Here is a 13,324-nt window from a genome sequence, read left to right on the forward strand (position 1 = left end):
ACATTACACAGAGAGATTTTTCTTGTAGCTGCTTAGTGTCATTCAGTCTTCCTGAACCCAGTCTTCCTGGGTATATGTGTATGAGTATGTGGATACGTCCTTGAAGGAGCTTTTGATTAGTTCCTATGTGCCTGTTTTTTTGTTGTGTTGTGTTTATTTCTCAGCATTGCTTAAAGCAGGGGTTGTTTGTTTGGGCACCAACACAAATCCTATGGCCATAAGCCAAAACACTTAAATAACCATGGCTTGAGATTGCTAATTACCAGAAAAGCTCATCGAGAGACTCTTGTACTAGAGGACAATAAATTGTTGAAACACTTGAGCTTGTCCTAAATCTTACGTTTTGGAAGACCCAGAAAAGACAGGACAAACAAACAGGGGGCCATAAATATAAACATTAAAAGCCAGTGCCATGCAGAACATGAAGGTACTCAGCCAAGTTTTCACACTTGCAGATTGTTGAGAAAGTACCTGTATGAGAAAACGGGCTCCGTTCTGCAAGAAGGCATCATTACGTATGGGCAGGATGAGCTGAACCCTTGACTGACCAGAACTGAAAAGCAGATTGTTGGCACTGGTGCCGTTCAGCACGCCATCCCGAGCCCTTGCAGGATCCAGGGTCCCGGCAGGAATGTAGAAAGCTGTAAAGGCCAAGCGCACTTCCCCTAGGGTGCCTGCTTCCCGAAAGAAGCTAAGAGATAGGAATCGCCCCTCAGGCTGGCTCTGAATACTCTGCCTTTCACGTGGATGGAAGCCAAATCGTCCATAAATGTCATCACTGTCCTGAATGTAGAATATCATCTGGGGATGACAGAAAACAAGATAAAGACTTTTCTTTAACATAAAGCAGCAATTAAGTATTATTGGGAAAAGAAAACCATAATATTTACATTTATGGCATTTGACAGACACCCTTGTTCAGAGGGACTTACAATTAAGAGCCTTGCTGACGGGCCCAGCAGTGGCAGCTTAGTGATATTAATAATACAATCTGTGTAGCAATCTGAGTTTTTTGTACTTTTCGAAGCTGTGTGTATGCTAATGTGCTAATTTTAGGAAGCCTTTCTCATTCATTTAACCCCACAGCCAAAATAGTATTCACAATCCACATAATTCCCCCTTTAGTCATTTATCCAGACATCTTTAGAAGTAGGCGAGAGACATTTCACAATATTCAGCTTTTGCAAAAAAAAAAGTGATTTTCACAGTAAATTTAGGAGTGCTTGAAATATACAAGCTATAATCTGCCACTTTACATTCAGCCCTCACATGTTGCTGAGTCAATTCATGCCAGCCATGTGTACAGCAGAGCAGAGCTATATCAGTGGGTGTAGGCTACCACATTTATGCACTAGTGCAATTTAATGGCTTAAAAGTAAACAAGGGCTTGATCTACCCACTGCTTTCGCACATAATCAGGGTACAACAGTTATAAAGTTAGGGACAGAACACACACAGTTGCCTTCTGTACTTGTCTGGCAGGTTTATTTTCCATTTGGACCACATGAAGGAAACAGACAGGTGACAATTAATGCACCCAACATGCCATTGATGTCATTGTGCCAGACAGATGCATATGGTTATTTGACCACAACCCTCTGCAGACAGTAAGTGTGATCCAGATGATTAGAAGTTTTCCACTGATTTGAAAACATTTTTCCACCACTCAAGTTCTCATCTGATGCATTAACTTGTTGGGGAAAAGGATCCTGGGTCTACTCTTTAAAAACCTCAGCAAAAGGGCTCAAGAAAGAGCCATGTGCCTGATATGACTTCCTGTGGTAAATTGATTTGTGGTGACTTCCCAGGTGGTATAACCCAGAATTAAGAAATTTTACTTCCCTGGAAAGGGAACCACATAGCCAAACCCATGGAAAACACCTTATGTGAAGTCATTTAAGTTATTTTGAAAGTGCTTGGCCTCGTTCATGCAGTTTGATTTCACACTACAGTTGGTCTAACAACAACAAAACATCTATTTTTATATCACTTTCAATGGTCCATCCTTCACAGTCTATCAGCATAAAATAGACTCCTGCTTAATTACCTGCACCAACGTTTGGACATTTCATAAAACATTTAAGTCAACCTACCTCCATAGGTTCATCTACTTCAGCCCCGCCCTGCACAGATTGAGGAATCAGTCTGAGCAGGAAAGGCTCTGCTTCTTCAGGGAGGTCATCCTGAGTGATGTTTAATGGCAGGATGGCACTCATTTGCCCTTCTTGAAAAAACAATGTTCCAGATACTGGGGACAGGTCACTAGAGACAGGGGTCCTATCTGTGAAGTTCCGCGTTATAGTCCAGTTCACAGAGACAAGGCCATGGGTTCCTCCATTTCTCACTATGGTAATGCCTTCAAATCTTTAGGGACACAAAGCAAAACAAAGATTTCTATTCCCATTTTTTTACTGATTCTTTTCCTTTATCCAATCTTTGAAAAACAGAAAAATGACACCATATACACATGGCAATGGTACAAGGACGGGTAAAATACACTATACATAAATCTACTTACCTCATAGTTGTGTCTTCATTAATAATGACAGGTTGTGCTGGAGGAGGACTGCTGATTGACAGCACACCATAAGGTTTGTCATTAGGCTCGATAGTCACCTGCACACAGCTAGGAGGCACCAGTACTGCATCACCCAACAGTGTCTCCTCCAGAAGAACCACCTGAAAGGACTCAGCAATTTCTGGAATTTTGTCATCAATTATGTTAAAATGCAGAACTGCTTCATAAATCCTTGGGGGGAAAACCACCACCCTTCTGGGCTGTAGGTCCACAAAGTCCTCCAACAAGGTGGCACTGGCTGCTCCATTTCCGGTGACTATAGTGTACATGACAGACACTTCTCGATCATCAGAGCCAATAAGAAAGCCATCATCAGTTCTTCCACGGGTAACAGTGAGATTTACAATACCGGCACTTTCAGATACAGCAAAAGAGGGTTGCAAGAAGCGCACAGGGGCGTCGTTACGAGAGATTTTGATTTGCACACTTGTGCCATTGGTGTTCAGTAAGGCACCTCCTGCTACTCCAGTTAACTGCACAGTGAAGATCTCATCATCTTCTGGAACCTTGTTTGAAAAAAGAAGCAACATCAGCAAAGGTAGTGGCTAAACCCAAGAGAGGTCTGTTACAGCTGTTACAGCTGACATGTACTTATAAATGTTGCAGCACCATTTTTTCTCTGTGTCAAAGTTAATTTTTCTTTGCATGTGTAGCTTTAGATCAGCGTTTAAATGTTACTGTTAAAATGTACAATAAAAAGGTTATGACAGCAACACTACCTTATCATCATGTATCAGGATACTGAAGATCACTACTGCCTGGCCAGGGGGAATAGTGAGGTTTCCTTTGTCTGGACTCAAATCCTCACTAGCTGGGTTTGGGCCTCCAAGGATCTGTCATTGTGAATCAATCTCATCATGAATAGACATTAACAGAGCATATAAACAAGAACATCTCATGGTAAGTTGTAAGTGTACACTGCCCTTCCAAAAAAAAAAAAGTCACACACACTAATATTTTGTTGGACTGACTTTAGCTTTGATTACGGCATGCATTCGCCGTGGCATCATTTCGATAGGATTCTGCAATGTCAGCATTTATTCCCATCCAGAGTTGCCGTAATTGTTCACCAAGATCTTGTATTGATGATGGTCTAGTCGGACCGCTGTGCAAAGTGTTTGAGACCCCTTGAGTTCTTAACCCAATTTTAGTAGTTTCAGCAATCTCCATAGGTGTTTTCTTTGCTTGATGCATGGCAATATTTTGACCCTTCTGAAACAGATTAACTTTCCCACGACCAAAGGATGTGTCTTTCGACATAGTTGTTCAAGAAATGAGAAGCTACACACTGCATCAGTTAAATAAGTTGGTGCCAGCTGAAACATTATCATCCATGAATTAATTATCCAATGAAGGGCTCTTACCTATTTGCATAGTTAAATCCAGGTGGTGACTTAATTTTTTGGACAAGCAGTGTAATTATATATAATGTTACTGTCTGCAAATTAAATTAGATAGAAATATAAAAGTAAAAGTATAGGACAGTCTTATTGAGGCTTACCTCAAAATTTACAGTTACTGATCCATAAGTACCCTTTTCTCTGATAAGAGTAAGAGGCACATACAAATGTCTGCCTTTTGGCTCCTCCACAGTGATCGGGCTGGTCTGGAGAATGACAAAAAATTGCTTAAATATTTGTAATATCTATGACAGTGAATATTAACTGATCATGTTCTGTTTTATATCATACACTGATATTTTTTCTTTCTTCTGCTCACCTTATATACATTGAACAGGAATAACATTATGACATTATAAGATTATGACTGGTGAAGTGAATAACATTAACTATCTCTTCATCATGGCACCTGTTAGTGGGTGGGATATATTAAGCACCAAGTGAACATCTTGCAGCTTGGTGTGGCTGGGATTTGAACTCACAACCTTCCACATCCAAAGTCAAATGCATATATATATATATATATATATATATATATATATATATATATATATATATATATATATATATATATATATATATTAACATTATAACTGGTGAATTGAATAACTCAGATTAGATCACCTGTTAGTCTGTGGGATATAATAGGCAGCAAGTAAACAGGAAAAAGCAGGACCAACACAATATAAGCAGGTGCTCATAATGTTATGTTTGATCAGTGTACATGAAAACACACATACACATTAGAGAGCTTTTTGCTTAGCAGTTTACAGCCATTCCTGAAATTACAGCTATTCTGTCCTCCATTGCCGGGAACAGCCCTTCTTCCTATCTTGGTAAAAGTACTCTATGTTTAGGCATTTTATACAATCTTAAACATCTTGAGGTAGAACTGTTAGCATGTATTACATTTGTAAAACGTTATTGTCAACTTACTATGCACAGTTCAGTAGTAAAATCTATTCTGCTAAATTATGAACACAGCCACAGCAGATTCCACTAGACTTTTTGGAGATGCATGCTATGATGACCATGTCTACTAAAATAGTAAATCACCATGTTACCTTTGTTTAATATAGATTTTATATTCAATGTATAGCCTTTGTGCCATATTATACCACATTTCTTACCACATTATCTGTGTAAAGCTGCTTTGAGACAATGTCTATTGTTAAAAGCGGTATTCAAATAAAAATCTATTGAATTTAATTGAATTAAATCCCAAATACAGTATACTGTATACAGTTTACAAATACTCAAGCCGGTTGTTTGAATGTATCACTTTACTTAATCATACCTAATTTGCCTAGACTTCTAAATACAAATGTTTCTTGTCACTTTGTCTTTGTGTCATTTACTGACAATCAAATCAAGAAGGTTACTAAAAAAAAATTGAGGCCCCTTAAAGGGGAGAGCAGCACAACTCAGTTTCAAGACAATAAAAACCTCCATTGACAAGTTAATCCAGTCAGTTAACTGCGCGTGTGTGTATTTTTACTCACCCTAGCAACCCAACTGACTCCCACCTGAGCGACACTTCTGCAAAGGCATTCCACCCCACCAATCCCTCCATCTCTCCCAACTACCCCAAGTCTCATTTCCTCATCACCCTTCACCCCTTAGATTTTATTTGCCCTTCAATAAATATAAGAAAAGAATGCAGGAGGAGTTGCTGTGGTAACTTCCGCTTGAATCTGGAAGTTATATACGTTGGTGACTTTCTGATATATGTAAAGGCATAAAAATACATATTAAATACAATATTATAACTGTTACAATGTTATAGAGTTATAAAATCTTACTGTGTTGAAAGATATAATTCCAAATGCATTGTCGTTGGACAAGATGGTGATCCTGGCTGTGTTTGGAGTTCCAACTGTCACACCATTTGATGAACTCTGAAATGATATGAAGGATGCATGAAAATTATAATATTGTACAGATAGTGTTCATAGTAAATTATAATTAAGTATTGGGTCAAGTTTATTGTTGACCTGCAGTGGTCTGAGAAAAGTGATTCAGCAAACGAAATTTTTTGATAGGGTCTAGAAATTAGTTTTGGTTTGGTTAGTGTATTTATATGTGTGTGCATGCGTGTGTGTGTGCATGCGTGTGTGTGTGCGTGTGTGTGTGTGTATGTGTGTGGGTGTGTGTGGGATGTCCATGCAAGGACAAAAATATCTGGCATCTTAACCTTGTGGGATTTATTTTTCATTTTTTTGTAAAAATGCAGCTTTTATATAAAACATTTTGGTCGGTTTACTGAGGTTAAGGTTAAGTTTAGGTTTGTCATGTGAACGGAAGGTCATCACAAAACAAACATGCATATGTGTGTTTTTCTTTCTCTGTTTGGGCTAAATTTCTCCACAGTGACATGAAAATATGAAACCACTGTCATACTGTGGTGTACATGAAAATGTTCAAAAATTAAAAGACCTGTATGATTTTTTTCTTTTTTCATTTCTGTGGTTACGGATAGAGACAGGATTTCTAGAAGTCTGGACGTGTTAAGCTACTAAAACAGAAAATAACAAGAAATATATTCAGTTTGAGTGATTGTGTACAAAAGAAATAAGAGGTAGCACGAGAGACCTTAAAGAAGAGCGGATATAAAAGAAGAGAAGAAAAAATGCTCTGCGATTAACCCTGGTCCAAACCTCTGCATTCTGTTGTGTATTCAGTAAGGCTGTTCCCAGCTGTAACAAAGCTTTCTTTCACGCACAGAGCTCTTGTTGCAGCAGTCACACAGACACTGAACACATACACTCCAACAATCCCTTCTGCCGGCCATGACTTCAATTACAGCACCACCACAAGCTCGCCCCCTTTCCTCATAACCATTCCGGGCTACATATCCGCAAATATAATAGCCTAATCCAGCATGAGTGTCTCTAACTATTCAGCTTATTAGAATGCTTTTAGATAATGAAATGTGACATACTATGTTCTAATAACATTTTTTTAAATCAAATAATTTATTGTAAAAATTGTATATCATTGTAGATTCTAAAAATCTTTTGGTGGTGCATTCTTTCTTGTGCATGTGTGTGTGGGTGGATGTGTGTGTAAGTGGGCGGGTGGTTAAAAAGCACTTGATGGCATTCTAGCTCAGATATCTGTACATTTATACATTTTTACTTGTCATTTATTGTGTTTATAGTGGACTGTTGTTTTTTTTATTTACTTTACTAATAATGTTGCACTTGAAATAACGATGTGAAGTCAAACGGTATGCATAGAATTCACCAACATCATTCCATGAGACTATGATCACTGGATTAATGTAATTGCTGTGAATAACCAAGTTGAGGCTCATGGTACCAGTGGACCCGTGCCTTCTTTAAATCACTTCTGTCTTCTCCATGCCAGTCTGAGACTCATTTGTCAACAGTGTACATAAAGACCAAAAACCTTATAAATAACATCATTAATCAAAGCCTGACAACTACTAGTGGAAGCATGCTGAACCAGGGCTCAGTCGAGACACATATAGAGTCCAATGTGCAAATATTCTAATACTTGTTTTCATGAACATCTTTGGCAAGTTTTACAATAGACATGGCAAAGGATTTCATGTTTGGAGAAATGAATTGTCTGGATGCTGAGAGCGTGCAAAGGGAGAATTTTTCAAAAAATAAAGTGGAACATCTGGACATTTATACACTTACACTACTGATTTTGTTGCACAGAAAAGATAGGAACATGCATGTGTCTCTCAAAATCCATAAGACTTTGAAAGGCTCTGTACTATTATTTAATGATATAAAAGTAAAACTTGTATTATTATAAAACTATAATAAAACTGACCTGTTGAAGTTTTTATCTTTCTACAGAAATAAACCCCCAAAACAGGACCTTAATATCCATCACACTGTTTGCTCATAACATTACATTAGTTCAGATAAGATTAAACTTTACTGTACATCTACTTAGTCAATGAAATGCATAGAAGTGCATAAGTGTTCCATTTACAATAAATAGCAATGTGGTAATTGAAGGTGTGGGTCCATATTGTATGTACAGGGGTGATTAATGTACAGAAGGTGCAGTAGGTAATAGGTAGTAGGGAAACCTGGTACTATACTTTCTACAGTATATACACACTATATACATAATATTTTGGTGCTTTTTAATTTATTTGAATGCTTAATATATAGGATTTCCAAGAACAAATAGCTAAATAGTTTAGCTGTAATCATTATTAAAAAACTTCAAACCTTTACTTATTAATAAAAAAAAATAAAAGCTTTCTTCACATTGAATCTAGCAAATGACAGTACAGTTGAATGGGCTCATTTTATTTTAGTCCAGCATACAGTCAAATCCATTAATGTAGAAAAACTTTCAAGAATCCTGCTGCTGCCTATGTTCATGTAAATATGGATGAGCCCCAATAAGCAGTGTGGAAGCTGAGGACGTGATCCTGAACTGGTTATTATTAGGTTAGATATGTTAGATTAATTTATTAGCAATCTATAAATATCAATAGCAGTGGTTGACAAAGTACGAATCCCCTGCTATAAATGAGTCCAGTAAAAGTATTCTTTTAACATTTGTACTTGAATTAAAGTACAAAGCTACTTGCTTTTAAATGTACAGATATCAAAACTAAATGTACTGATCTATAAGTGCAAATTTTTTAAATAATTAATGCCATTTAATGGTCCATTCTCCTGCATATAATTTCTTTTTCTAAGGAGAGAGATTTCAATTGCTACAGGCACACATTTAGAGTCCCTTACTCCACGCAAACCCTCAGGAGAACCATGTGGTTACGCTTGAGTTCTCATGACAGCTGTGATGCAGTTAAAGTACAGTACATACTTCAAAGTAGTGAGGAACAGCATATTTTTTCTGAAATGTTTTTAATTAGAAAATTACACATAGTCAGAACCAGAAATCTACAAAGACTGAATGATGGTTTTGGGGGGAAAAACATAGGTGCTCTAGAATGAAAATACAAGTTTTAATTTTATAACAGTTAAAAAAAAACTTGAGTGCATTTAAAATAAGCAAACATCTACATTTTAAACTAAGCAAAAATTAATAATTTGAAAAATGATCTATACTTTCACTTCAATATTAATTTTCTAAAGATATTTTTCCACCACTTTGATCAGCAGTTATATTTTTCATCTTAAGTCGTTGTGTGTCGACGGAAGCTTAATTCCAGGCCTTTTCTCAGACAGAATTTTTGTTCATTATTTACCATTAATCTTATAGTCAGAGGAATCATGCCTGTCACTATGGGTTTCCTGTCACAACGAGAAGATGCTTAAGGCAGTCATGCTGCTGAAGTGGCATGACTCAAACCTGAAAAGGGAGCTACCAGAAGAGACATCAAAGGCCATGCTAGGGATTATGGGTCCTTTGACCAGAGTTGAAAAAATGAGAAACACTCAGTTAGGCCGCGTCTAGAATTGCTTTGAGATTCTTTGGTTTTGAACATGACTACAAGAGAGATCTGTAGTGGTCTCGCTCAGTGTTAAGAGGGAAGTCCGAAAAACAGGGCACAAGCAGATGGTCACAGATGCATACAAAACTGAAGAAAGAAATCATTCATAACATGGACCTCCCAAAGAGAGGAATGACAACCAAAGCTACAGTCTACTACAGTCTCAGCTACAGAATTATTGGCACCTTTCATGAAAATAAGTAAAGAATTCACTCACAACAACTACAAAAATGTATGTATCTTTGTAATATAAGAACTAAAAAGAAATCAATAAATAGTGTTCCTTTTAAAGTTAGTCAAAGAATTCTGAGTGGGATTTGTAATAATTTTTTTAAAATTAAAAGTAATTCCTATTGCATTAAAAATTGTGTAGTGTTAATCAGATGACAGCCACCATAAGCATGTTTTGCAAAAAAAAAAAAAAAAAAAAGACCTGCATAAAAAAAAACCCCTGTAAAATATGATAGTTGGTCATTGATGCCTTGATGGCATTTTGTGGGTTGTGTATCAGGCACTCTTGACAAAATTAATGGTTACTAGTACCAGGATATGACATCCTAAACCCCAGTTTCCTCTGCCAGAAGGTAATGACTTGGCCATAGAATCCTTTAAATATGTCTCCAACCTTGTTAGACATTACTGTAACAGACTCAGCACTCTTATGTTGTGTTGAATGCATTCCCATATATAAAATCTATAAAGATTACTGATTCAGTGTTAATTTCATAAAATGTATTTCTGCTCAATCAATCAAAAGCTTCTAATTACTCTAAAATAGTATCTATAATTAATGAATATATTCTAGACTTCTAAAATAAGACAAAAAGTGCACATCTAAAAAAAAATGTTACCTGAAGTCGGAGGTTAAACACAAAGGTTTCATCGGCTTCAGGTAGATCATCGTCCTTCACAGCAATAAAAATGGTTCTGCTCGACTCGGAAGACAGCAGGAAAGCCGCTGCAGTGGTGGCCTCAAAGTCTCCGGTGTCTTCACCTTGCAGCTGTGTCACCACAAACCATATTTTTACTGCTATCACATCCAATTCCATCAAAGATGTAGTCTACTATCAATTTGATACAGAATTTGCTGTATCCTAAATATGGATCCTGTATCCTGATGAATCCTGTTCATGGATCATTTTCATTTATTGTGAATAGCTTCAGTTAAGAGGAAGAGGGAAGTTCTCTGATTTTGGGAGATTTTTCTCCATTTCCATCAGGATGAAAATTAGCATTTACAATAATGCCACCCACTGAAACCACAGTTGCAAAATGTCATCTTTCCTGCTTGTTACGCTATGAATAATTTGATTGAACAGATACACTAGGATGCTTAGCGTGACATTTAGCACACTTTGTTGAACAGTAGGCAAATTTGCGTCGTTACCCTAATTATACCCAGATGTGCACAGCAGTAAGCTAGCAAGTTTAGCAGCAAGCAGATGGTTGGGTGTGGAAATTCACCCTGCTGTTGAGGCACATCTGCTGTGCACAGTTCTGTAACACTTTGCTCACATTTGGTCAAAGAAATGGGTGCTTTCAAGTGTAAAAAACTACTAGTGACAGGTGAGCTTTGAAAGTTTTGAGATTGTTTCCTCTGTGAATAAGGGGTGTGTAGCCCAATTATTACTTTGTATTATCCTGAGCCTGCTTTGATATCATCAGTAAGTTGCATTACCTACCACATTACATTGCTTGTTTTATTTCAAGCTTTATTTGGTATACGTTTATTAGTATTCGTATTGATCAATGTTTCTTTGTGACACTTTTTATTTGTTGTTGAGTCTTGCTTTATCCTTGATCAATATACGTTTTTTCCTTTTTTATCCACCACTCTGGCTGTTTCCATTTCCACTTGGCAAAAATACAATTTCTTTTACAATTTTTCTAAAGTAATATTGCATTTCAAGAGGTTAAAATTGTGAAAGGTGGGTGCATCTGTGACTAGACAACAATCTAAAGCAATGTCAAACATTTGTCTACTATAATGAAGAAACTTTAGTGGAAACTAGCTTCCAATTAGGGCGTTTTGACAATATACAGACACTCAGAGGAAAGTACTGCCCTCTTACATGCATATATGAGCATATATGATCCATGATTGGTTATTGTCACTCTGATAGGCAGAGGAGAGGGTCACAACACAGTCAGTGATGCTCTCCAGCTGTGCCATCATGGAGCGATCACAAAGACAAAGTGACTACAAATTGTGACTACACAAAGAGTGTAGTCACAATTTTGCTCTCCATCTATAATGTGATTTCTAGATCAGATCTTCCTGGTTACTACAGAACATAATGTAACTTCCTATATCCTTTGGTTTCCCTCAAAAATATCCAAATGTGATAAAATCTTAGATAACTATTACTTATTTAGTGTGGAGACCAGTATTGATGCCATACCTTCACACCTATACTTGTAAAGTCTCACATCTACCAGACAACACCAACTCCTTGAACTACTACTACTACAGCTAGAATTACTTCGCGTAAAACCTGATCTGATTCGGAAGAGCTTACCAGGACTAGAGCGGTGACATTGATGGGGTCTCCGACCCTTTCCACCACGAGGCGTACTATAGCTCTGCTACTCTCATTCACCACAAATTCCGTATGGCCCTGGAACCTCAGCTCTGCAGACTCTGACCTGGCACCGGAGATGAGGAGCACCAGGAATAAGCCAGTTAGAGCCAGCACCCCTGGCATTCCTGCACAATGGAGAGACATAAATATGTTTAAATAGATGTAGTATGTATAGTCAAATATTTATCATGCAAACCTGAATACCTGCAAACCAAACCAAAAAAATGAAGCACAAAATGATCAAGTTCTTTTTTATCAAATTGTAAACTTTTTTGTACTGAGCACTGGTATAGTTACAATTGGACTGAAATATATGAATCCTTTGGCCTTTTTATAATGCATGGTTCAAGTCACACATAGGATCTCCTATTTGTACTGTATCTTTATAATAAGGTCATTGAATGCAGCATGTTCATTATTTTTGGTTTAGTTTTTTTATGTTCTCTTCAAAACAAGATAATAATTACCTTTCATTTCTCAGTGGGATTGTTTTACTTATCTGGATTTGTGAAAAAGATTATCGGGTTTCTCTTTTACTCTTTTACTTTTAAATCTGGATTTCTGGCAGTTGTCATGGCTAGCCAAAAAAACTGTTTAAAAAGTGTGTGTGTTCACGGTGTGATTTGTGGTCATTCATGAGCTTTCATGGGTATGAATTAGTGCATGTATCTTATTTATTTCTGCAGCAGGCAGATTGCTTAGGAAAGTTGGACTTTGGAAATATCCACTTCTTCATATGTTCCATTCCTGGTGGATCATTTGGGGCTAATTTAGGCCATGAGGGTATTCAGAGCTGAGGGGCTTTGATTAAGGTGCCATGCTAGATTATTCTACTTAGTGTGCATTATATAGATTTAATTAACTTTTAGGCCTACTTGTTGAGGTACTTTACCAGCGAGAGGAATAAATGATTGCAACCATATTTTCATATTTAGTTTATCATGTATTCAGTTTTGTGTGATTATGGTCAGCAAATATTGAAAAGAATTAGAGGGAAAAGCCTCCTGTAAAGTATTAGTACTCTCTTCTAGAGCTGGCAGATACAACAGTGGACTTCACTTCATATCTACACTGAGAAAACTTGACTACTGTGTTTACCTAATGCTTGTAATTTACATTTAATGCCTTATAATTATATTATTTACATCCATTTTGAGACAGATATGCAAACTGTAATTATATTGGTTTGATTGGAGTTCTCAAAATGTAATATTCTAATCTCAAATCCTTTTTTGCCAAAACCGTATCAGCACCCCCACCACCCCACCAGACTAAACACCTCAATACTTCACACACTGTAACAAACAAA

General features: G+C 37.1%; 1 protein-coding gene across 1 annotated transcript in view; it reads right to left on the minus strand.

Annotated features, from left to right (window-relative positions):
* adgrv1 (adhesion G protein-coupled receptor V1) overlaps positions 1-12,140 on the minus strand; it is a 108,204-nt gene extending 96,064 nt beyond the window's left edge. Inside the window, 8 exon segments of the mRNA XM_046841787.1 lie at positions 472-801; positions 2,094-2,364; positions 2,519-3,084; positions 3,298-3,411; positions 4,080-4,184; positions 5,781-5,876; positions 10,285-10,434; positions 11,953-12,140. Of these exon segments, the coding sequence (XP_046697743.1) occupies positions 472-801; positions 2,094-2,364; positions 2,519-3,084; positions 3,298-3,411; positions 4,080-4,184; positions 5,781-5,876; positions 10,285-10,434; positions 11,953-12,138 (1,818 nt within the window). The 5' untranslated portion in view covers positions 12,139-12,140.
* Positions 12,141-13,324: the final 1,184 nt, after the last annotated feature.

The sequence above is a fragment of the Silurus meridionalis genome, chromosome 27 (genome assembly GCF_014805685.1).
Source record: "Silurus meridionalis isolate SWU-2019-XX chromosome 27, ASM1480568v1, whole genome shotgun sequence".
NCBI classification, from domain to species: domain Eukaryota; kingdom Metazoa; phylum Chordata; class Actinopteri; order Siluriformes; family Siluridae; genus Silurus; species Silurus meridionalis.